The sequence below is a fragment of the Gavialis gangeticus genome, unplaced genomic scaffold (assembly GCF_001723915.1).
Source record: "Gavialis gangeticus isolate Ggan-Ray unplaced genomic scaffold, GavGan_comp1, whole genome shotgun sequence".
NCBI lineage: Eukaryota > Metazoa > Chordata > Crocodylia > Gavialidae > Gavialis > Gavialis gangeticus.
In genome coordinates, this window is record NW_017729001.1 from 27,206,884 (window position 1) to 27,232,227 (window position 25,344).

The window sequence follows — 25,344 nt, forward strand, 5'->3', positions numbered from 1 at the left end:
CCTGCACAGCCCGCAAAGGCTCACAGGGGCTGGGCTCTCCTGGCAGCGATCCCTGTGGGGTTATGCCCGAATTACACCACCCCGCCCCGCCTGCCATGCCACTGAAGGGTTAGAAGCGCAGCCTGCTGCGTGGGTCAGGTGAGCTGCCCCGAGCGACTTGGCAGCCCAGCAGGGGTGTTGGTGAGTGCTGGCTCCCACACGCAGTTTTGATCCTGGGGCCAAACATGTGGAGCTGATCGCGTGCAACTGAGATGGTGCGTGCATGTGCTGAGCCTGCAGTGGGGAGGGGCGGGGGGAGCAATGAATGGGGCGTATGCCATAAGACCATCATCGGGAGCTTTTTCTTTCCGGGGGAGCATCTAGCCAGGAGGAGCTGTGAGCACAACTTGTGGGGGGTAGCAATGCGTCTCCCCTCGCCAAGCCCTGCTAACACACCCAGGTGGGAGTGTGAGAGGGGCAGCATGGGGCCCAGATCAGACCCTTGAATCTGAGCACCCCAAAGGGAAAATCCCCATCCAAAGCCCCCTCCATGTGGTGACTGGGACTCGCAGGCCTCTAGCCCCCCCATGCTGGGAAGTGCTCGCGATCCATGTCCCAAGCTGGTAGCCCCAGCCTGTCTCTGGCGCTTAGCAGGTTAAAGTTATGAGCAGGCTCCAAAAAGGATTTACTTTTTCCCCCACTCCACCGAGCTCAGGCCCCGTGGAAGCTCCTTGTCATGTGCACTAAACTCTGTCTTATCCTCTCCCTTCCCTCTGGATGAAACCTCACCTGCAGCTCCTGCTGCTGCCAGGTAGCTTTATTTGACCGGTGCCGTCTAAACCCGAGCAGTGTGCAGCGACCGGGGTTGATCAGGCTGTTAGCACCACTAATTGGAAAGCCCAGCTTTGCGGGAAGAGCGTGGCTTACTGCAAATGTCATCTGTGTTTAGACTCTCGCAGTGAACCCACGTCTCTCTTCAGGCCACTTTTAATTAGGGACCAATGAGCACATTGTGACACACGTTCCTGTTTTCATAAGAAGCGCTAGGTAGTTTGGCTGGGGGAGCGTCTTGTGGTGGGGAGGGGAAGGGGAAGACGGTGGAGCGGAGGAGCCAAGGGGAGCGATCACATGTTCACGAAATGAATCCTAGAAAGGGCATCTCTCTCTCTCTGCTCCCCCTCCCGCTCTCCCTCCTCCGCGCACCGTGATAGTGTTGAGGTAATTGTACTGAATCCAGCAGCTTGCAAAGTGAAAGAGATTCAGCCGTTGCAGAGCGGCGCAGAGGGCTCTCCAGTGACTAAGCACCGGGACTGTGGAGAGAGCCCCGGCATGGCGGGGAACGGGTCCCAGCATTCAGCACCCCTGCCAAGAGCTTGACAAGGGCTTGCCCCCTGGGTGATGACTTAGCTGCCGGCGCCCTTGCCTGCAGGGGCACGTGTTACGGACCCCGGAGATCTGGGCTTCGGCTGTGCTGAACCACTCTCTTCCTCCTGCCTCCCGGGGTGGGGGAGCTCTCCGGTGCACGTTGTTTTGGAAGTCCTCTGGACAGCTCGGAAAGCGAGGCATGGGGCTGGCATTGTGATCCACGAGAGACGTAACTTTTTCTTTCCCTTTTTTCCCCCACTTCCTCTCTGCAGAAAAAAGCAGAAGCTGCCCACAGGATACTGGAAGGACTGGGGCCTCAAGTGGAGCTGGTAAGTCTCATCTCCCAGTACGGGGGGGCTGGATGGTAGCCAGGTGTGGAGAGGTCTCTGGGAGGCAGGCACATCTGTGCGTACGTGTGCGCGCGCGCATGTCTAACCCATAAGAAGGAAGTGTTCTGCTGTCCAGGACATCCAGCTGGCTCGGTACCAGGAGGGGATGGGGTGAACGGGAAAGACGGAGACATACACACGTGTGCCTACTCCTCTGTGAGCCTTAACCCTTAACTTGCTTTCCTTGTTGTCCTTAGGAGCAGGGGCAAATCCGTGTTGCTCATGTTCTCGCCCACCGTGGCACAGCAGCGGGGACTGAGTCCATGCATTTGGTGCCTCAGTGAGCCTGTGTGTGGAGGATCCCCTCTGCAAAGTGCACGAGCGCTTTCATAACTGGGTGGGGGGAGCATCGGAAGAGCGTCGCGCGGATGGAAGCAGTTCTGGGTTGGAGTGACCTGGTACTGGTCATTCTTGGACCCGGCCAGAGTCCTGCCTGTCGCGCTTCTGGGAACTGTAATCACGGACTTGAGCTGCTCCCTCACCTCCCCCAGCTTGACTCCTCCTTTTCCCCAGCAAGCCTGTACAGCAAATAGCAGGGAACCTCCCTCCCTGAGGGGTGCAGGGGTCACTTCACTGGGGAGGGCACCCTAGAGCGAACATCCCTTGTCCTCCCAGTAGTACTCCCTCCACACTATGGAAAGGGGCAGCTGGAGGGGTCCTGCAGAGCATTTCTTGCAAGCTGCTGACCGCCCCCAGACAGATGCTGTAGCTAGCGGGGTCCTTCAAGGGAAAGCCTGCGGTGGGAAGGGAGGCGCTGGGTTTCTGCTGAAGGAGCATCCCCGGGGAACGTGGCTCTGGGGCTTTCCCTGCCACTCAGAATTCACGAGGGTTTTGTCAAGCGTAGTGAAGGCGGGCATCCCTGGGGGACGGGGGATCGCATCGGCACACCACAGCTCACCTCTATCAGGAAGGGGAGCTGCCCCTCGGCATTGTGGGCATAACTCCATCATCAGGGAGCTCCACCACCAAGTGTCCTGGCCCCTTCGACTGGCTGTGTCAAGCTTTTTGTTCTTTTAAGTATGGTACATCTTTGAAAAGTTCACTTGCCCTCATCCTCTGCGAGCAAAGCTTTCAGAGCTGGCCTGTCCTTCTGTACAGTGCAGAGCATGGTCACTGCCGTCACTGGTGTACGGTACCAGGGAAGACATCCAGTAAGCACGTGCTGCCATGCTTTGCTGAGGTTGTTTGGGTATCTTACAGGCTCCCTTTAATTTGGCTGCACAGAGAGAGAAGTCGTCCTACCTCAGCCCCTGCCACGTGTTGCCACGATACAAATCAATGCTTATTAATACTCAGCCATCTCAATTGGAGAGGACGTTCCTCCAGGAAGGAATGCAGAGCTCTTCATGCACACCCATACACGCTTGCATATGGTACACTTGGTCTGCTTCCAGCATGATGCTGTAGCAATGGGCAGGGGTCCTGGAAGAACGGTGGGCCTGCAGATCTGGGTCCTTGGAGCCAGCTCTGTGCTCGCAGGCTGCAAAACGTTCTTGCCCTCTCACCCGTGCAGGGGTGGCTACCAGCAGGGCCCAGGTCACAGACCTCTCCCTAATATTTGTTCAAGCTAAGCTGGTTATTGCATCAAACAGAGATGGTGACAGATAAGCATTTCTGTGATAGCAAGGCAGCTTGCCAGGTGCTGATTTTTCAAGGCAAGAGGTCACTGAGGATGTTGGTTAGTCACAACTGAGAGAGGCAGGAGGTTATAGAAGCATTAGCAAACCACAGAGTGGCGATGACATGCTGGTAGTTTCATGTGATGGCAGGTTGAATCCAAAGCTAGACCATCTTGAGGGAGTGCTTGTTTTCGATCGGGCTGACTAAAACCTGCTGAATTTTCCTTTTGTTCCTGATCCAAGGGTGAATTGTTGGGCAGCAAGGCCATGTTGACTCTGCCTTCAATTTAAGGTAAAGGGAACCAATCAGAGACAGATTCAGATTTGCAGAAGGGGTTGGGGGTTTTTTGGTGCATTTGTGATGAGAGGGATTTTACCAGCTGAACGCATTGACTAGCAAACCTGGCCTCGGCTTAGCTTCAGGTGCACCAAAGGGGTTTTGCAGGTACCTTGGTGTAGGAGAACTAAGAACTTAGCCATGGATCTTGAATCCTTATCAGTACATCCCTGAAGTTGAAAGCTGTTGAGTTAATCTCCCGACCAGAGACAAGCCTTCGACTTTCACCTTTTCAGCCCTTAATTCTGGGCTTTCAGACTCCTGTGCTCTTCATTGAAATGTGCATCCCGAGGCTTCCTTTGGAAGGTGTCTGCGCTAAGTGAGTGCTTTGTGTTGACAGTCTGTCTCCCTAACTCCCGCTGACTTGATCTTAAAAAATCTGGCCCTGTGTCTTATCTTCTCTAGTGTTGACGGCTGTGTGATTCTCCCATTGTAGGATCACTGCCCTTGGTGCTGCTCGAGTTGGGAATGTGGGGGGTGATTTTTTTCCAAGCTAGAAAGAGCATGGTCTGACTCAGTCCCACTAAAAGGCAATCACAGGCGGATACCTAATTCCTATAGATGCCTCTGAAAATCCCACCCCTCTCCTCCACAGCACCTGGGCAGGGGTCTCCATGTCCTTGTCAGTAGTTGGTCTAACACTGAGCATGGCTTGGGTGTTTGAGAAGTGGAGATGCTGGGTACTGTGGTCAAGACCATGCTGTTTTTTCGGCAGGAAGATGATTCAGAACATGAATCTGAGTGCTGTCCTGAAAGCTTTCACTTGGGCTGAGCCCCGAGTGAGGCATGTTTCATGCAGGGTGAAAAAACTGTGGCAGCAACTTGGCTTGAATTTAGCATAGCTGTTCAGTGCATTGCTTCTCTCATTGACTTGACTAGCATCTAAACTAGGGTTGAAAGCTAAGCACGCACTAACATGGTGTGTGAAACCAAGACCCACTTGTTTACAGTGATGGGCAAGCAAAGCCCTTCCCCATCCCCAAATCTACAAGTGCTAGCAAGCGTCTTCTGCTCGGGATCCCGCAGCAGGCGAGTAGTGCAGTCCTCATACAATGAACTCTCTCTTGCAGATAGGGAAGGCAACTATTTTTACAGCTGCTCGGTGCTGTTCAGTGGAATTCCCCCTGCAGGACAGGAACTGAGTGCAGAGGAGGTTGAATCTTAACAGACCAGCCTATACCCTAGTTTTGCTGTGAACCTGTATCTGTCCCATAGCGTGGCTTTGCTGTGGCCAGGCCAGCCACGGCTGGCACATTGCCGCTCTCTGTGCCGGCTCTGCTGCGTTCTCATTTTCCCTCGCCTGTGAGCATATGGTGATGAATGGTATTTTTAAAGCTGGTGCTGGGATTTTTAGCCTTCCCTGGTTCTTAGTATGCAGGTTTCTTTTAAACCCCGGAAGCACAGGATGTTGTTAACACTTAGCGGTCTGAGCCGTTAGCTAGTGCAGATTTTTTTTTAGGAGGCAGCACAGGAGATTACTCGAACTGATGTGTGTGCACGCGAGACTGGGCCACAACCCGCAAGGCGCACTCACCAGCCGCCTCTCGCCCCCAGTGCAGCCTGGTGACATGATTCATCGTGCACCAGTCCACTCGCAAAAAGGAGGTTGGAGGAAAGCACCTTCTTTTATTGAAGCATGTTCTTGCCCTTCACCGCAGTCCCTGCAGCCGTCCTGCAGGAGCAAACTGCCTATGTGTACTGGGTCCGGCCAGGCGGCCCTTAGGTGTCGTCATTGATTGGGTAGCGCGTGCTGCTTTGACTCTTTAGAGCCACTGCTCTGGCTTCCTCTTCCTAGGAATTGCCTTCCCCTGCTCCTGCGCCTAGGCCTTTCCAGGACAGATGCCTGTCCACCAGCTCCTCCCAGGCTGGAAGGGTCTGAACTGGGGCTTGAACAAGGAGGCACAGCTTGCCTGGTATTCCCTGGTACTCTGGTATCATGACCCAAATCATCAGTGCTGCCAGCAGCTGCTGTGACCTTCATTGGTTAGGTAGCTGTCCCAAGTGCGTTTCGGTCTTCATAGGAGAGGCTTTTATGTTCTGCTGCGGGAAGCTGTGATCTGAGTGTGGTGACTTCTGCGATGCAGGTGCAAGTGGCACCTTCACACCCAGCAGCCGTGGGGATGGGTCAGTCGGACACGCATGTAGAAACAGTCCCTCTGTCCGTCGCCTGCTGTAAGTCTTACACCTTGTGCACCAACCTTCCTGGTGAGGTGATAATAGGGTTTGTACCAGCACCGCTGTGTAACGAGAGAGCAGAATAGGGAAAGGGCCAGTTTTAAATGAAGGCCGTATCTTTGAAAAGTAGCTTCCAGGACAGACGGCCAACACCAGCGTCTAACCATTCAGTGAAGAGGTCTGCGAGGTAGGGGCTGCAGAGACGCACATTGAGGGCTGCAAGATGAGCCATTAGATCTGCCATTATCCTGAGTCTTACAAGGGCTGGAGGATGGGGAGTCTGGTAAACACGGGCTAAGCTAGCCTCCCATCTCCTCCTTAGTGCCCTTCTCATTAGAGATCAAAGCCTCCTCGACCACATTCCTACGGAGGGGCAGCATGGCTGGCTTGTGTTTAATCGTGCTTGGGTTGTCGGCTGGGACTGTCCGCCATCCGTCATGCATTCTGGCTGTTTGATCCCATTCTGCCACAGCTGTGAAATTGCTCGCAGATGGTTCGGCAACAGCTTCTGGATGCAGTGCCTGCAAAGTTGGACAGCATCTCTGCGGTTAGACGGAGGCTGCGTTCGTCAGGCGACCAGTTGCTGCTGTGGTTGAGCCAAAGCTGCTTTTATTGACACCATTTGAGATGCACGTGCAGGCTCTGCCCTGAGCTCTCGAATCTGACTGGTGGCTAGAAACACCTCTCCGGTTTGGGTCTTGAACTCAGTCGTCTCTGGTGCCACCTGCCCCCAGGATCCTCTGCTATACCTCTGGCTCTTGCAGCTCTCCCTGTTTTACCTTTGCATCCTCTCTCTGGCCTAGCCCCAGTTAATATGTGAATTTCTTAGAATTGATTTTAATTTGCAAAAATGAAAGTCTGGTGCCAGAGTTTGTCATACACCAGCCAAGTAGGAGGAATGACCCACCCTGCTGGCAGAGGTCCTGTTGCACAGGAAGAATGACTCGGTTCAGTGCCACATGCAGTGCATTCAACAAAGCCCTGGCCAGTTGTTCATCAGACCTTGGATCGAGCAGTGAGGGCCCAGCCTGCTTTTCTGTGCCTGGAATGGCCCAACAAGGGGGACATCCAGGAATGTGACAAAAGGAGGAATAGTAAGAAGCGGAGCTGTAGACAACAATGGCACTGGGCCTGGTGTTGGGCGCCTGGTGTTGGTCCACCTATTGCATTGGGATTGCCTAGCCATTGGCGTGTGCCACCAACCTGCACAGCTCCATTAGGACCTCCCTGTGCCCCATTTACCTCATCTTGACCTCCCGGTTTCAATCAAATGCAAAGGCAGCTCCTCCTAGTTCGTAAGGGCTTGGTGCCTCAGTCATGCTAGGATATTGGTAGGACTCTGGCAGCCAGAGGCAGAACGATGGTTAGGGAATGGGGTGGAGATGCAGTACAGGCTTGCAGGGAGTTGTTCCCACCACCTTCTGGCTAATCGGTGCTGGCGGATGGGAGAGGAGAGGATTTGGGCTCCAGACCTGGGTGCTGTTCCTTGGATCAGCTCAGCATTTGGATGCTTATCTTGCTGGGATCCTTTGACCCTAGCTGACTTCCTGCCCTTGGGGCAGGGGGCTGGACTTGGTGATCTCCCGAGGTCCCTTCCACCCCGAATGTCTATGACATCTATGAAGCACCGTTCTCACTATAGAGCTGCCTCTATTCCCACATAATGCTGAAATGTGGGGGGACTTTTAATCCCTTTTCCTGAGCTGCAGCCTAGTCCTTAAAAGAAGTGTGGTTTTGGGATGGTACTGGAGCAAGGGAAGGTGTCTGGGGGCACTGGGCAGAGCGTGCTGAGGGCAGGAGGGTGCTGAGGGCCTAGAGAAAGGTTCAAGGAGCTCATATATCTTTTTGATCCCATCAGGAGCTGGTAAGGTAGGTGAGGTTAACATCAGCCAACAATGCACTGTTTAAAAAAAAAAAAAAAAAATGCAAAACTTGGCAGATGCTGGGATCCAGGTGTGGACTGGAAATCTTGGTCCTGTGTGGTGCCAAAGCCAGCAAGTAACTGGTGGGGGCCATTGCTCTGGCCTTGACTCCGTATAGCTCTCACTTAAAGTCTGGTGACGCCTGAGGTAGGGAATGACTTGCTGCAGTTCCCCTTTGGAGACGTGCCGTTCCCCTGGGTGAAGAGCAGGAGTGCCTGGCATGGCCACTAATCAAGCAAGAGGATTTACAGGCTGGCAGTTCATCCTCCTGCAGTAGCTTCTTCCACCCACGCTTTCTCCACGCAGTTCAGATGGGTTGCCGCACAGACGCCAGGCCCCCTGACTCTCATTCGCGTGCCCTAGGCACATGCCGCCTCTCTGGGGACCGGACAGGAAGAGCGCCCCAACAATTTGGGTCCGTTCCGGACCTGCAGAGCTGCAGGTTGAGTCCTTTGCTCTGCCACAACTTCGCCGCATGACCTTGGGCACGTCACTCTGTCTGTGCCGCGGGTTCCCTGCGCATAACCAAGATGAGCATGCTGTCCCCCCCGCCAGGGGTGCTGAGAGTGGACACGCAGGCTCAAGGCTCGTGAGGTGCTGGGATACTGCAGCAATGGCCCATGCGAGCTGCTGGGCACCAGATTCTGTCCCCCAGGTGGCTGGCTGGATTCGGGATCTTGCTCCAGCTCCCTCGGAGGCAAAGGCAGGCTTTTGCGGCACAGACATAACTTGCAGCACACAGACTGTTCCGCCCCCCCCTTCCCCTCTCCTCCCCCGTGTCATATGTTCCAAGGTGCGCATGGCTTCACCGCGGGAATAGCAGCCAGCTCCCCAGCCACGTACGGCGTTTATGCGAATTACACAGCAAAATTGCCTGTTTCGGAGCCAGCTCAGTTGAAGGCTGCCTGCCTCCCACGGGCTGCTCCCAGTCGCGCTGTGACTCAGGCAGCGCGGCCGCATGTGTGCGAGGCGGCAGCCCCTCTCTGGTATGAAAGGCGAGGAGCAGCGCGCGGGGAAGGGAGGCAGAGAGGGGGCAGCTGCGGGAGACGGCTCTCGGCATGGAGCAGCAGAGCAGAATGGGCGACGCGGGGCCCCCTCTCTCCCGCTCTGTCTGGAAGACGGGAGCCCACGCTGATGCCGGAGTGTTTCTGACAGGTTTAAGTTTCTAAATGTCAGACTATACCATTTATGCCTTCATTTTTCTTCTTTATTTCAGCCATTATACAACCAGCCTTCAGACACCAGGCAGTACCATGAAAACATTAAAATGTAAGTACATGGCAATAAAGTCTTATTTTAAATGTCAGGTTCTCTATTAGGGCTGGAGCAGAGGAGAGATGAGCTTGCTCCCAGACCCCCGTTCCCCATTAAGGCTGAAAAGAAATAGCATGTCCTCTCCTAGTGCCGTTGTGTTTGCTCTCGGTGCCCGGAGCGGTGAACCGTCTCAAGAAGCATATTGCTCGAGATGTTAGTGGGATGTTAGGGGCACTGTCTGGTTTTTTGGGGGGCTGGATGGGGGGGAACTAGTCCTCTAATACCATTGCTTGTGGGAAGGGTTTACTTTAAATGGACCCAGTTGTTCAGCATCCCTTGGGGTCATGAGACTCACCATGACTGGAAGAAGAACAACTTGAATGGCCTGCAGTGTTGGTCCCCAAGGCAGGGGTGGCTGAGGTTGGCCAAGGGGGTCTGTACTCAAGGGCGGTCTGTAGTTTTCTAAGGGCCAGCCTTCCTTGCCCGCCTCTCCGTGCTTCCTGTGCTGTTGGTGTTTGTGGTGCGTCTCTGCTTGAGTCGTGTTCGTCTGACTGAGAGCGCTGTGTTCAATCACATCTCAGCGCAACACGTGAGAGACTCATGTTTGACACATGCCAAGGTATGAAATTACCTGTCAGCTTTTCCAGATGTGCTTTCAGCAAGGGTGGGCTTGACATGGAAAGGTATCATGACCATTGGGTTTCAACAAGACCTTTAGTAGACATCTAATGACAATTGATTTTTTTTTTTCCTCCCCCGAAGATATTTACCGGGGGTTGGTAATCCTGCAATTTATCACTTATGTCTTAAACTACATCATTTAATAATCAGCCAACATTTAATAATTGTGATGCATGTAGATTGGACAGCATTAATTGTCATTTTTATAGATTGAAGTATTAAAATTTCAGGTGTGACCTGGGCTTTTGCTTGGGTTGTTGTTATAGAGATGACTACTTTGATGTGGCCTGGTTGGGTCTGCATGGGCCAGGCCTATTATGGTACTTGCCGAAACAGCCTCCTGCTCATATTTCATGGTATCCAGTGCAGTGTTGCTAGACGCCAGTAGAATTGAAGCAAGTGGGGTATCTGGAGTTGAAGTGAATAGGATACCCTACAGCAGTTCTCAGCTCTCAGCCCTAAGGGTTGGTTGCATGCATTATGAATTGCTGCGATGTACGGGCATTCAAACAGTGTTTCTCTCCTAAGTATCCAATGACGGAAAGGGTGGTCCAGCAGTCAGGACACTAGTCTGTGACTCAGGAGCCCCAGGTTCAGGTCTTTGCTCCATCACAGGCTTCTCTTGGCAAGTCCTTTAAGGACAAATGTGTGAAGTGGTTTCTGAGTCTTGAGGCCCACTAATTTTCAGTCACTCTGTGCCTCCGTTCCTGGCTTGTAAAAGGAAGAGGACTAGTCCAGCCCTACCTGCGCCACTGAGGATAAGTACATTAGAAGACACCAAGGTAAAGGAAATCATCTCGTTGAATAGATAACGCTGGAGTGCTGCACTGATGGCGATCAATCCAACACTCATATGAAGTAGGAAAGGATTGTCCTGATTTGCTAGCCAAGGAAATCGAGGTGCAGGTTTGGTAGGCAACCTGCCCAAGGGTCACGTAAGATGGCAGCCATGTCTTGGGAACAGGAATCGTAGGAGTTTCATTGTTGAAAAAACAGTTTTTCCTCTCCGTCATTGAGCTTTCTGTTGACTCGTTTAAAATCCTAGTTTAGCCCCTTTTCCCGTGACAGTAATTCCAGATGCTTTCGGACTCTCTTCAAAGCCCACCACGTCTGCTGACATGGTTAACTCTCCAAGTCCAGCTTTGTCCTCCCCCCGCCTAAATGACCCCTGAGTACATGTCTGTCGGCAGCCACCAATTCCTATAGACCTGGCACGCCCTGACTGACCGAGGCAGCGGAAAACACATGGTCTCAGTAACACATTTGCTGCCGTCACATATCATTCAGGCTATGCAAACCCTGCCAGAAGTCTTCCCCTGTGGATTTGTCCATGAATGTGCTCGCTCCCTTGTTGACTTGCCTTAAGCACGCGCTCTGGCCGTTGGCTCTAACAAGGGTGATGTCTGCGAGCGAAACTCTTCAGCCAGCTTGATGGAAAACAAGTCTTGGAGCTGCCCACATCTGTTATCAAGCCAGAGGCTTCTGGACCTGCATCCCATCAAGGACCATGAATAAGACCGTCAGGACAGCTGCCCGGTGCTCCCAGCCTTGCCCTGGTTGGGAGGAGGCTGTGGACGTCGGGTGCCTTGTTCCCATCGACCTCCCTGGCTCTCATTTCTGATCAGAAGTTTTCTCTGGTGAGTCAGCAGAGCAAGATGCTGGTGCTGCTGGGTAGGGCAGTGCTCCCTGGGGTAGGGGATGGGGTTCGGAGACCCTAAAGGCACAGCCACACCTAGGCAACTTTGTGGAGATCTCTTCTGGTTTGCCGTATGTTTCGGGGATTGGATTATTACGTTGGCACCGAGCTTCTTGCTGGTGGATCCCCAGGCTTGGGGCTTTCTCAGAGCTTACACTGCCCTGTTTCCTGGCTGTCTGCCCCTTCCCTTCGTGCTCCCTTAAAAATGCTGGTCTCTCGCAACTGTCCAAAGCTGTCTCAAACAGCACGTTTAAAGCCCCGACACTGAACAAAGAGCCAGTGAGTCGTAAAGGAACGAGCTAGAAACGGGTCCAGATACTCCACCTGCCCCCGAGTTCCCCTGTTGGTTTTTGTGGTTTTACAATCACATTTTCCTCTAATTGTAATGATTTCTGGTCCTTTTGTTGCTGTGGGAAAGACCCAAACAAACAGCAGAGGAAACCGAGTTGCTGACTACAAGTCAACAGTGAAACTGATGATTAAACGTGAAGCCTGCCAAATGCCGAGTTAAACGGATTCTGCAAAATAGAAGCGTTTTTCTCTGAATTTTCGATCCTAGTCTTCGGGTTATGTGTAACGAGAGCGGGCAATGGATTTGCAGACAGCAATATGGTGATGATGATCATTGAGGTGAAAGAAAAGTCCCTTAATTGGCATTTTTATTCTGCACTTGACTGCCCTACCCTTCGTGCTTTTAAGGGTGGTTGTCATAATCAAAAGCCAGAGGGAGGCCGGGGGGACCGGACTGATGCTCATAGTGGCTTTCATTTTGCAAACATCTGGAAGCTCTGTCTTTTAAATGAAAAACGTCGCTCTCCCCCTTTCTAGCAGAAGCCCTCCAATTAGCCATGTTCAGCTGGTTATTGATGCCACTTAATGCACTTGCAGATCTAGGTCAGCGCAAGGCCCTTAAGCTAGCTTGGTTCCAGATGTAGTCGTCCTTGACAGCAGCCCCGGTTTAAAGGTCTTGTCTTCCAGAATGTCATTTTCCCTGTTGTGGAACACGTGGGGGCGCTGGCTGGCATCGCAGCGTCGTGTTAAGGGGCTTTAGCCCTACAAGAAGAGAAGAGATGTAAGACTAAGGCCCTGTCCTCTCATGGTAATAAGGATTCCCTGGCCCTTTTTGCGAGAGGGAAGGGTGAAAAGCCACAGTGTCCGGACCGGCTGCATTCAGGATGCTCTTATTCCACCTGTATGCAAGCTTCCTCCGTTTTCAACTCGACACGTTCCTCCTTTTCTCTCCATGTGCTTGTGTAGCCTTCCTGGAGAAGAGCAGCTTCCACCTTCCAGCCTGGACGTAGCTGGATTTCAGCAGGAGAGGCAGCGATCCTCCCAGCAGAGCCCTTAGGGAGTGCCTTGAGGCTTCTTCAGAACGCAGGACACAACAGAGTCGGAAAGACGATGACGAGCAGATCCTCCTGCGCTGAAGTCGAATGAATCATGCCTTCCTCTCGGCCACTTCACTGTAAACGGGAGTTTGCTCCAGCCAGAACTGCCCTTGGCACACAGCAGCGCGGTGAAGTAATCTGGGACTGCTTTTCCCCTTAACTCCTGCATTAAAAGCAAAATGACGCAACATATAATTGACTGAGTCTTCCACCTGGGCATGGAAGCACAATCCTGCTTATCTTTTTTTCTCTGAGTATAAAGGTCTCTGTTAATTTTCGTTTTCCAGCTCACCCGTGGAAATGTTCTGCCTCTTGTATTCTTGCAACGCTGTGGGTCAGCGGGGATCCTACAAGATCCGATAGGATTAGCGTCTCCACACGACGACTACTGCAGTGCTACTGTACAGAGATACGCGTTGCATTGCAGCACTGGTTTAAATCTCACTGTTTGGGTTGCTTCTTAGTCAGGATGATTCACTTGTATTATTAATATGGTGATTCAGGAGGTACAAGGAGAATTCACACTCTTCCTACAACATTATCGGAGTCTTTTTGTTATTTTCCTGGAGTTTGATGCTCTGCCTCTTACCCACTACAGTAAAAATTAATTTCATGCCCCAGTTCATTCCTGTGTTTCCAATTTCAAAAGCTTTTAAACCCTCTTCAGCTCTCTTGCTACGTCCCGTTCCCCTTTTGCTTGGGTCCATTTTGGCTCAGGTACGTATGCAGATGGAGAGTGAGAATGGTTAGTTTTGTATGCTATGTCTGCCGTGTGATCCAAGGCACTGCCAAAGACTTGACCTGTCTTAAAGCTGTTCACAGTCTTTTGGGGGAATGCCCAGCTAAATACCTGCTTTGTTAAAAGGAAAAGGCCTGCCACTCTTGTCATTTAGGAGGAAGAAATAAGAGAGCAGGAAAAATTTTAAGTGACCCTCATTCTAATGAGACCCTGCAGAGGGTTGCCATGCCATCTTTGCAGCAGGCAGCTAGCTAACATGCATGACTTACCACAGTATTAATATCATCACACGTCGACAGACTTCTTCAAGATCCTGAGCTGCCCCTAAAGATTATCCAAAAGCCAGGGTCCTAAGCTGAGTTTTAGGGGAACAAAACCTGCTAAGGCAGAGTGACCCCAGGAAAAATAGGATGGAGAACAATCCTCTCCTTCCTTGTATGAGACTTTGCTGAAACCAGGCCCCAAATACCATGCGCTGGCCAGTGCAGTTATACCCATGTTGCCACTTTTTATGTTAACATTTTCCTACATTTCAAACCCTGAGCATGCAAGCTTGCATCTCTTGTTGATTAGAAGAGCCTTTGGACCCCTGACCCTAACAGCAGTAACTTTTCTTCCATTAAATGGTTGAAGAAGTCGTCCACCCCAGCAGGATCAATCGTCTGCAGTCTGCTAGGAGAGGGTTACCAGCGGAGGGTTTTCATCTGAACGTCAGTAGATTCCTGTCCACTCAGCCGTGAAAAACAGCCCAAAGGACCCAGTGTGAATCGTGGTTGGGGCATGGTGCAGAACCTAGGAAGCTGGAAGTGGAAAGGCATACAGGAGCCGAGCAGGACTTGGCAGGGGCGGCAAGGGTATGTCTACAGTACAGCATCGGCGTGGCCCAGCATGGACCATCTCCAGCATGACCGACCCGACCTCTCCTGCTCACATGCTCCATGCCTGGGAATACGCTGGTGAGGCTGCTCCAGAGCTGTCCCCAGCAGCCGTTCTTGCACAGGCCAGAGATCAGGATCTCAAGGATGGCTGTGGTACCACACCCCAGAGCCGCTTCACCAGTGCATTTCCCAGTTTGGACTCAGTGGCTTAGGGCAGGTTCAAGGTTGCCCGTGCTGCTGCGGCTTAGATGTTGTCTGTAGCTTCAGGTGGCACGCTGCACCTTCTCTTCAGTCCTCATTTACTGGTGTTTTCAAGGCCTGGGTTTTGCCTGGCTTTGAAACTGCACCCCCTTCCTCCCCCCCATTACAGACAGCAAATGGCTGAGGTTGGTTTTTGCCATGACACTTGAAATGTCCCCAAACTGTTACGTGTTTCTGGTTTGCTCTCACCTCGAGGTGCAACCACAACAAAGCTGTTGTGTGATGTGTTAACTCCGTTGCTGCATTTGTTTTGCTAAGCGGAGCCGATAGCTCAGTCGGAAATCGCTACCTCTGCACGGCCAAAAATGCCGACCCCAGCTTTCAGATGGGACGCAGGATTTCAAGTCCTTCCCTCCTTAGGTGCCCATCTGGAGGCACCACAAAGGGGCCTGATTTTTCAGGACAAGCTGAGCACTTTCAGGAAGACCGGATGCTGTGGAAGCCAGCGCTATAATTGAGTTAAAGAGATGGGACATAAGTATGAGGGAGAGGCCCATTGAGGGTTATAAACCCGCTGGTCAAAGCTGTAACCTACTGGTGGTGCCTGGGAGGAGATGGGTCACTCCTTGCAGACCTGTTCCTAGTTTTCTTCCTCTGAAGCATCTGCTACTTGCCACTGCCAGAGGCCCCGTGGGTCTGACCCGCCTTGGCAGTTCATGCTCTCATGTAAGAGTTGAACAGGGCTCCTAAATCACTCGTCATTTTTGCAAGCACAGGTCATTTATTCTTTTGAGTCTTATTGATTTGCCGTTAAAGCTGTGGCAAAACCTTGATGTGCATAACACAAATGCTGTACCCCACTCTGTTGTAGCTAAATTATTCCCTTTCAGGTCTTTTTATTAGCCCTCGCAGACACGTTCCCTCATCAGAAATTCACCTAACGGCTCCCCCCCACCCCCCAAGCCCATTCAAGGTTTTGCTCGTCTCTTTTATGTCCCCTTGGAACGTGCGAGCATGGAAGCATTAATATATGATGAATTATTGAAGGATGGAGAAGTGTGTCCCGCCTCGCAGCTTGTTGTTCCCGGGCACTCGCTGTATGCAAGACCTGGGAGCGTGGAACACCAGAAATACCGTGCCAGTTTTAGGGGAATAAAAAGTGGATCCATTCTCCCTGGGGTTTTATGAATGACAAGGCAGCTGCCCTGGCACTCATCTGAGTTTTGTCCCCTGCCCAACAATGCAAAGAGGACGTGAATTGATCTCCAGACATGTTGCAAAGGGTGGCTCCGATGAGGGCTGCAGCCAGAGTCGTTTGGGTGCGTTCAGTGGAAACCTTCAATGGAGGCGGCAGAGCAGGGAGGGGATAAGCGCTGGGCTTTAGGTTTAAGCCTGGGAACCTGCAGTAGCCCTGGCCTGTGTCCGTCAGGGCATTTTCACATCAAAGCCAGTCTTATGTGTGGGCTTCCTGGCCAATGGGCACTGCCAGCTTTCTGTGGCTGGTTTACAGGTAAAAACACTGAGCAGCCAGGAGTGTCACAAGACTGGGATTTGAGGGGGTCAGGAGTGTAGTTAGCCACCCACTTACGGCATCTTCTCTTCCCTGTTGTTAGTGGGCAGGCACTAGCACGTCCTCAGGGTGAGGAACAGTTGCAGTAACCTGGGAGGCATTGAGCGTTACCTCCCAAGCACTTCACGCTCCCTTTTCTTGCATCTTGAACACCACTGTTAATTTGGTGCATCTCAGCGGCCAGGGGCTCTGGGCTAAATGAGCAGAGCAAACCAAAGCTGCGAATCGTGTCGGTTCCTCCCCACACCCAGCCCCAGGGTTCGGCGCTATTCCCTTTCTCTTGTCGGCTGGTCTGGTTGGGCGTCCGAGCGATGGCGCGGTGCTGCACGGATTCCAGCGGTGTCAGAGCTCCTGTCTCGCCAGGGAGCACTGGCGCTTGCCACTCAAATCATCAGCCTTTGTCCCTGCGTTGGCAGGATAGATCCTGCTATAATTGGTCCACTAGCAGCTCAGGTAACCGTATCCCCACGTTGCCGGCTGGAGCCCTACCTTTATGTGGGCTGCGTGGGACAAAAGGTTCTTGTGTAATTAAAGAGCTGAGATTTAATTTTGATGAAATAAAGAACTCCTTTTTTTGTATGCGTCTCTTGTGCCAGCTCAAACTCGATGCGGGGTCACCTAGGAGGCGCATACGGCATGCCAGATCTGTGCCAAGTAGCTCAAAAGGCAGGGAGGTGAGTTTCCTTTTCGCTGGCTCCATTGTGAAAGCCACAAATCACCACACGTTGAGCAGAGTAGGTGGAAGCACCCACGTTACCAGCTCATCCCCTTGCTGTCCTCAGTTTGCCCAGAAAGCAAGAGGGAAATTTCTGTCTCTGACAGCGGTGTTCGGTGGATAGGGGCCCCATTCTGGCATGTGGCTGAGAGCGTTTGCAGTGATGCTTATGGCACTACCTTGCGCCAAGTAGGGTTATTCGTGGGAGGAGGTTTGGCAGGCTGGGTCCTGGGGGGTGCGTGGGGTGTTGGGATATTGCCTTTCGTTGGCAGCAGTTTACTCTGTGCCCTTATCTGTGATGACATCTGTCAGGTTTCAATGTCTTTCCTCCTCTTATTCCCCCACCATGCCATGGGTAGGGGCAGAGGAGCCCCTGCTCCCCTGGGCAGCATCTGATTCCAGGCCAGGATGTTGGCATCTTCACTGCTGTTGGGGAAAAAAGGGACATCCCACCCTGCTCAGCCAGCTGCCACCTCCCTTGCTAGCCCTGGGATGCCCCTGTTTGATGCCTCCAAGGGCCATTTCTGGCTTCTGTGTGCAACCAGCCCCACATAACACAGCAGCCGCTGGGACCTAGGATGTGCTTGGGATTTCCATCCTCCCCAAGGGCATTGTGGAAATGACTTGTTGGTTGAGTTCACTAGCAGTTAAAACATAAAACCCAGGGGCATTCACAGAGAGGAGAGTAGCAGGCGGGGGCTCTGGCACGTCTCAAAACATTAGTCCCCAGGCTGCACCTCCCCGTCTGAAACCGGAGGGGGGCCCGGAGCTGTGTTTTAGGGTCTCCATATGGGGTAGCCTTTGCCTCGGAGGCTGAACGTATGGCTGCTGGTTTCGCGTTGGTCTGCTTCGGAGGCAGAGATGCTGGAGATGGCGTAGCCCGCTACGCTTATTCGCAGCCAGCCAGTTTAAAGGCGACTGGGCGTCCTGACCAGGCTCTGCCAGGCAACCTCTCTGCACGGGGATTGGACTCGATAGCCAGAGGCTCCTTCTAATCAGATGTTCCCATATTGCTGTAGATGACCTTTTGCAGCTGAGACTACGGCTGCATCCGAGGTTTTGAACTGACCAAAGCTAGCAGGGACTCTGCATCTGCTTCTGGCTTGATTTTTTTTTTTTTTTTTTTTTTTTTCCCCCCCCCCCCCTTCACTTGATTTCTCCATGTCCTTCCAGACCCCGGTGCCTGGAGACGGAGCGCAGAGACCACGCTTTGCTTGCTGCCATCACCCTGAACCGCAGGGAACCGCCAGGGTTTCTGCTGCGGGGTGGGAGGAGAGGAGGCGGTGTATCGCACCGCTGACCTTTCTAAAGTGCCGCGTGCCTGCACACCGCTCCTGCCGTAGCAGAGGACAGGCTTCACCTTGGCTGGCTGTGCTGCAGGGATTTTGCTACACTGTTTGATTTGCCCTGGGAGCAGAGCATGTGCTTTGGAGACATGTGGCCTGAATTAACCTCCCTACAAACGGTTTCCAAGTAACAGCAGTACATGGAGGGAGATAAACTGTGAAGCATATTTATATTTACCGAGATGGTATTAACCTTTGAAGGCTCGGCCCCGCGCAGGAAAGAGGAAGGAGCTGAAACATTCAGAGCTCATTGGGGTAGGGGGGACGGACCCCAAAACCATTCTGTTAGCTGATTGTTTCAGTCTCTGTGGCAGTGATAACACACGTGCCGGCTTTCCAGCCACTTCCAGGTTTCGCGGCTGCAAAGCCGCAACACCTTTGGTCGAGGCTAGTGTTCCCAAGGCGGGGCACACCGCTCCTTTGCTGCCCTGTCTCCTGACCGGGTTCAAGGCAGGTCCAGCAGCAGCAGTGTCAAGACCCCTGCATGCCCGGGCTCTGGGAGCAGCCTCCTGCCAGGGAAGTATCGATGAGCTGCGCTGCCTGTTCCAGAAGTCAAGGGCAAAACTCTTAATGAGGCCATCCCCCCCCCCACCCCTTTCCTTCCCCTTGGCTTTTGAAGCTGTCTGCAGGCTGCAGCTCCCTTGTTGCTGGGTATATAAATAGCAGAGAGCCACTCCTGCAGCTTTTGAGTGAACACCCGAAAGGGCAGGGGGGGGGCCAGAGAGCTTAAAGCATCCGTGCCCTGTTGAGATGCAGTCCCATGCTGGGCCCTATCTGTTGACACCAGCCGGCTCGATCCTAGAGGGATGTAGCTGTGACTCCCCTCTCCATCCTCATCACCGGGGCCCTTGGGTGGTTAACGCTGAAATCCAGCTAGCAGCCCCCAGCCCCTTTCGCCCGCTGGGTTACTCTGGTTTCATGCTCTGCGGATTTAGTGCGTTTGCACCAGCGGGGAGCTGGGGCAGGGGGACGCTTTATTCTTCTTTCCCGTTGCTTATACTGGCTGGAGGAGGAAAACAGGGTGAGGCCTGTGCTCACAAGCTGGTCTAGCTATCCCCCAGCTATGCTGTTGCTCCAGTAAAAGGTATCAGCCTAGCAAATCCTTGCCTCACAAAATAGGGCCGGTCAGTTCATTTCCAGTGGGTTTCATTTTCACTTCTGCCCTAGTTCGGAGCTGCGGCCTTGGTGCCGTCTCCCATCTCAGTAGCAACATGACTGTGTCACCAGATGCAAGCACCCGCGGGTCATGGGTCAGGCATTCTGCAGTCACAAGGCCGGCCTTGCAAATGTGGAGTTTGCCAGCGGTATCGAATGGATTGGGGTTATTTCATTTATTTATATGCCTTCTGGTCCTGGAGCTGGCAGGGTTTATGCTTCTGAGCTGCCTCTGCAGCACTGCAAAGGGTCAGCGCTTCCATTAAAAGCAAAGCTGAGGTTTTCCCATCCCGTGACTCCGGGACCTGGAGCTCTGTGATGTTGAGAGTACCACGAGAAGAGCAGTGAGGATTAGTGGGCTACGACGGGCTTGGAAAAAGCGGTTTTGACCGGAACGAGCGGATCCGTGCGTCTTGGGTTTCGCTGCGTCTCCGAGCCGGCTGGAACGAGCCCGACGCAGGCGCAGAATGGCTGTGCGCCCGCGACCTGATGTTGCGCTGCCACGTCGAGGAGCAAGTCCATGGGCCGCTGGGGTGAGCGGGGCTCGCAGACGACCGCTCTGAGCAGGAGAGAGAGAGCAGATGTGGTGGAGGAGAAGAAATGTTCCCTCTCTGGAAGGGTCCATGTCATGTGGAGCCTTAAAACCACGTTGTGGCTTGGCTACACATAGCCATCACCTATCACGTCTCCAACTTCTTTTGCAGAAAGCGCAAAGTCAGGTGTCCAGTAAATCCTAGTCCCTGTTTCTGGTGCAGTTACTGACTCCCTCCAAGGCATTGGGCCAAAAGTCACTTCCCTTCTGCACCTTAGGTTTGCCATCTAAGGGAGAAAGGGAGCAACTCTGCTCTCCTTCCACCTGGCATCAGACTAGCACAGCTACGTACCTCTGTACTGGTCTTCAACAGGGAGAAATGGCACTTCCCCCCGGACAGGTGGAAAGACATGTTTCCACAAGCACCTGCAAAACGAAGGGAGAGCAGCAGGATGTGTTTCAGAAGTTCAGCCGGCTTGCACCTGGCTCGCTGCTCCTAGGGAGAGGAGTTGGTGATGTTTGCTCAAAACGTTTGGCAAGCTGGGCTCTGACTGCTTGTAGCCACAACAGTGGGTCGTTTGTCAGCCCACCAGGCAAAAAGAACCAAAGCCCATACTGCCTTTCTGCGGGGAGATTTTTTTTTGCCCCTGCTCCTGGGATCATCAGCACTTTGATTTACAAGGGAGAATCAAGGGACGGGGCTTGGTATTCAAGCCCCCGTTCAGAAAAACACCTTCTGGATCCCCGCAATTGCACTCTGCAGGGATGCAACAGGCCCTACAAAGGTATTTGCCATCACCGTGAATTCAGTCTGTGTTATCACTGCCCTATGCAGGTTTCAGGCTGAGCTAGTTTACCGCCTGACAGCTTGAGCCAGGGACGTTTGGATCCATTTCCAGCAGTTCGCTGCTATTTCCCATCTGAATGAGGAGGTTGCAGATGCCACTGGCAAGCGCTACCTTGGAAATCAAGTTCTATTTTTACATCAAAGCATTCAAGGCAAAGTCAAAGGGAATGAAGATGTAGTGCAGTGCAGCCAGGGCTCAGGGATGTGGCGTTCACCTAATACCTCTGGTGACAAACTGGGGGAGAGGTGGGGCAGAGTGCTATCCAGTCGCTGCTGTGTTACTGGGACTGAGCGTTGAACCAGATGTGTCCATTCGCCAGATCAGGTCCATTGAGTGTTGTGTGATCGTGTTTTGTCGAGAATGAGAGCAGAGGTCCTGGCTCTGCACCATATTGTTATCTGTGCCCCTGCCATGTATGCCGAGTACTTTGCACCCGTGCCGAAATGCAGTGCCTGCCCCAAGAAGGTTGCAAACTGGGGAGAAAATGTAGAGAGCAGGAAGAAGAACTAGGAAGCCACCAAGCAAACCCTGAGGTTTGGAGATGTTAGGATTGAGATTCTTTGGATTTTGTGGGGTGATGGGGGGAGGGATTAATATACTCTCTTCTCCAGAAAGCAGACACATGGCTGAATATCTCCCCCTCCCCGCCGTTTTAAGGATAACAGCTTTCTTCTGCCTTTGTTTTAAAGAAATGGTACTTACTAGCCCCCACGTTCTAGCTGTTACTGCAGGGGCTGAGGCAGCATGGTCCAGCAAAGAGCCCATAGGAGCAAAGGGATCGCTGAGCTAATCCAGGTAATGGGTGCCATCGCCATCCACAGACTCGGGAGAAGGCAGTCAAGTTTCTGGCATGTGTAATAGCAGAAAGAGGCAGCACTGTACCTCATTCTTTAGGCACCCCGGGCTTGCAGATAGTCAGCCAGCTGCTTACATACGTGCCTAAACTGAGCCATGGAAATCCATGGGCTATTACACAAATAAAGGTAGGCACGTGCTTGCATACCTTTCTGGACTGGGACTTTGGAGAGGTATAAACAGTCTGGTTCAGTCCAAGTAGTGTTGACTCTGAAGCCTAATGCAGGCAAATGAGACATCGGCACTGTTTCTGTTTCTGATCCTTTTGGGCAGCAGCATCCATGTGCCCTGGAACTGTAGCCAGAGCTCACCTGGAGGGCTCCTGTATTTCTTCCCCAGTCTCCCCCCTCTCTGCACCTCCTTTCCCAATAGTAAACTGAAGGTAATTTGATGCGTACCGCAGGGTTATTGAGAGCACCACCAGCCGTCTTACGCTGCATGTAAGATGGGAGAGGAGAGATGAAAAACATCAGGGGTGCCCATGCAGTATTACTGTCTTGTGGTCTTTGATCCATAGGGCCTGAACTTCCAAGCTGATATTATTGTGGTTGGTCCTGCTGGCCCGATGTAGTCCAGTTGGTGCCTGTGGAGCTTCTTGCCGTGTGCGGGATTGTACCTAACAGCAATGTTGTTTTGGGTATTCCTGGTGCTAGCTGTGATCGGTGACCCTGCTTCTGCACATAGTTCTCCATCTGACTAATGTTGCACACGTGCAACTATTTGCAAGGGCAGGGGGCGTGATGACACACATGTGAAGGCACAAGGAGGGCTTGCCATCGGGCTTGTCAAAGAAACATGTGGGTCTGCAAAGCAGAGCCCTCTTTTACTGCAATCGGGTTAGCTCTAAAGCTATAATAGAGTCCGTGCAGCAACGCTCTTCCTTTCTACGACTCTGATCAAATTCAAAGATAAAAGCAGAAACTGCCCTTGCCACTGGCTGGTGCTGACAGCAGAAGCAGTGAACAGGACTTTTGCTGAGACTGTTGTATTTCACTCCCATCTTTTTCTCTGTTTTAGAAACCAGGCAATGCGGAAGAAGTTAATTTTGTACTTTAAGAGGAGAAATCATGCTCGTAAACAGTGGGTAAGTAAATCCCCAAAGTCTTGTTCTAACTGTGTATGGTAGCTACAACGAGAAGTCAGTATCTGGCTCTTTCATGTAGAGAACAGGAAGGATCCCAGCACGGAGAACCTGGCCGACGGCCCATTGCCAAGGGCATTATTTTTTCTGTGTTTATAACTTCCTTCATTACAAAAGTAACTCGTACACAAATACTGGTTTCACGACCCGGCAGTACTTCCCTCCACACCTATCCCGGGTCAGCAGAGTATTGGCTTAATCAGAGCAGGGCCCTCCATTGATTTCAAAAGGACTATTTGTGGAGTAATGACTGCTCCATGTGAGTAATCAAGCCTTGAGAGAGGTGTGAAATTTCAGCTGACTCTACTGCAGATAACAGCTCTGAAGAGTTATCTCTGGCTCTTGCCAGCTGACCTCAGAATGATGTCCTAGGAAGTTGTGGTTTATACAGCAAACCAAAGCCCTAGTCAATCCCATGGCAAGAAAACCGATAGTGAAATCCAAATTCCCTTTCCAAAAAGACTGCTGTCTGTTGCAGAAAGGAAAAGGATGGATTTTATTATGAGACCAAAGAGATCTGGGCAGATCTATGTAGGCTTTGGGGTTTGTTTAAAGTACCATTTTAGGGCTTGTTTGAAATAAGCAGGGGAGAAAGAGTAGGACAGTTCGTCTGGAAGATGACTATGATCCCGTTGTGTTGGTCAGTGGGAATTGGAAAGAGAAAGTTTCTGAAAAACAAACGAGGAAACAAGCCCGTTGGTGGTCATTGCCCAAATGAAGTGAAATTCCTTAAATGAACACAGTGCCCGGGCTGGGGAGCACCAGGCACAACGGGAATGCTCTTTCTGGTTTTATAATATTTCTGGGTTGCTGGTCGGGAGCGGTTTCTTTTAGATGTAGAAGCTGTGTGCTGAGAGTGCCCTCGCATGCTAGAACGTGATGCCGATGCTGCTGTCGGGCTCCTCTGGGAAGGCTGTGGTGTTGGGTTGAGTTTTTAGGTTGCCAGTTTGCTGACTTCCTTGGGAGTGTTTTTGGATGAAATCTTTTTGGCCAGGAAGACCTGTTGGGAGGATTCTAAATAATCAACTTTAGGAAGTGGTTTAAAAGCAGCCTGCTAAAGGGCTGTTTACGGAGACGTTTCAGACCGAGCCGTGCTTGTTATTGCCAGCAAATAAGAAAGCGCGCCCTTTTTTTTTTTTCTTCCTTTTTCTGGGTTTAAAAAAAATTCCACTTCCCAGTAGTCATGCAAAGTCACGGGCCATGCATTCCGGTGGGATAGCCACACCTTTCATGTGGGTTGGACTTCACCTATAAGTCATCTGGCCATTTTCTTTGCAAGGCTTTTCCCCAGACTATGCTGCCTGGAACAGCCGGTGGCTTCTGCATTTGTGAGAAGAATATCGGTATTCCCTTCCTCAAAATAGAGACTTGCAAAGCAGTGTGTGGTTGTGTTGGAACCTGAGAGGAACTAAATAGGATTGTTTTCTGGTATGCAAGACTGTCTATGGTACTAAATCCAGAATGGGTTGCTCTATTATAAGTAGGAAGGAGGTGGAGACACAGTTGAACTGTGCCAGCGCAGTATGGTTCCTGAATGGCGACTTGCGTAAAAATTGCCTATCATGCAGAAAAGGTACATTTCTGCCGCCAAGGTTGTCCGATGCCCTCGAAAGGGGATTTTTCAATTTGGGGAAGCATATTGCCTGTGTCGTGGAGCAGGCCATGCGCTACTGCTGAATTTGCAAAGTGAGTGCACTTGCTGCTTCTCTTTGCAAAACGAGCACGTTTAGCTATTTAGCCGCCTAGTTTGAATGGCAGACGCAAGTCAAGGGAAAAAAAAATCTGTCCTTGGGTGCTTTTTCCTGTCTGTCACTTGCTCACTTCTTCGTATGTTGTCTCTAGGCCAGCGGAGGAGGTGCTCGGAGGCATATGTGACTCCGCATAAGAGGTTGGGGTGATGCCGAGGTACAGCCAAGGGCTGGGGCTGGCCTGGAGTCAGGGAAAGGGATGTAAAGCTGTTCACTTCTCAGTCTGTGGCTTTCGTCTGGGCTTTGTAGCTGAAATGTGTTTGGAGCTGGAATGAGCCCCTGCCCCTCTTCTGAAGTCCCTGTGGTAAGGGAGGAAGCCCACGGTCCCTTGTGTAACCGCAGCCTGATGTTGCCAAGTGTTATTTCCCCCATGCTCAGGGCATCCCCCAAGCCGGCTATAAAAAGGCAGCAGCTGCTGCCTTCCCTGAAACTTTGTGTCATTTTGTGGGTCATGATGGGGCCGTTTGTGGACCATCTGTCCCTGTGAGGCTGGGGGTAGGCTGTGGCACAGCTCCTCCCTATCCAGCGAGCAGTTTCTGAGCCTGAACAGGAACCACTGTTGACCAAAGCGGGGTGCAGACCCCAGCCATAGGGATCAGGAGCCCAGCTGCATTCAGAAATCCTCTTGCCTCTGCTTCGAAATGTCCCAAGCCCTCCACCTTTGCTCTCAAGCCTGGCACCCAGCTGGAGGCAGTGCCTTCGAGTGCAAGAGGGGTGCAAGTTGCTGGAAGGGTAGCTTGCCTGGCATCCAGTCGCTGGTGGCTCGGCAGAGAGTCCTTCCAACAACCCTCAGGTTTGGCACAACAGAGGG

General features: G+C 52.2%; 1 protein-coding gene across 1 annotated transcript in view; it reads left to right on the top strand.

The window, feature by feature from the left end:
• Positions 1 to 25,344, top strand: part of NCOR2 (nuclear receptor corepressor 2) — a 437,249-nt gene that overhangs the window by 241,442 nt on the left and 170,463 nt on the right. The window contains exons 7-9 of the mRNA XM_019507112.1: positions 1,617 to 1,673; positions 9,003 to 9,055; positions 22,662 to 22,728. Of these exons, the coding sequence (XP_019362657.1) occupies positions 1,617 to 1,673; positions 9,003 to 9,055; positions 22,662 to 22,728 (177 nt within the window). The remainder of the gene's footprint in view (positions 1 to 1,616; positions 1,674 to 9,002; positions 9,056 to 22,661; positions 22,729 to 25,344) is intronic.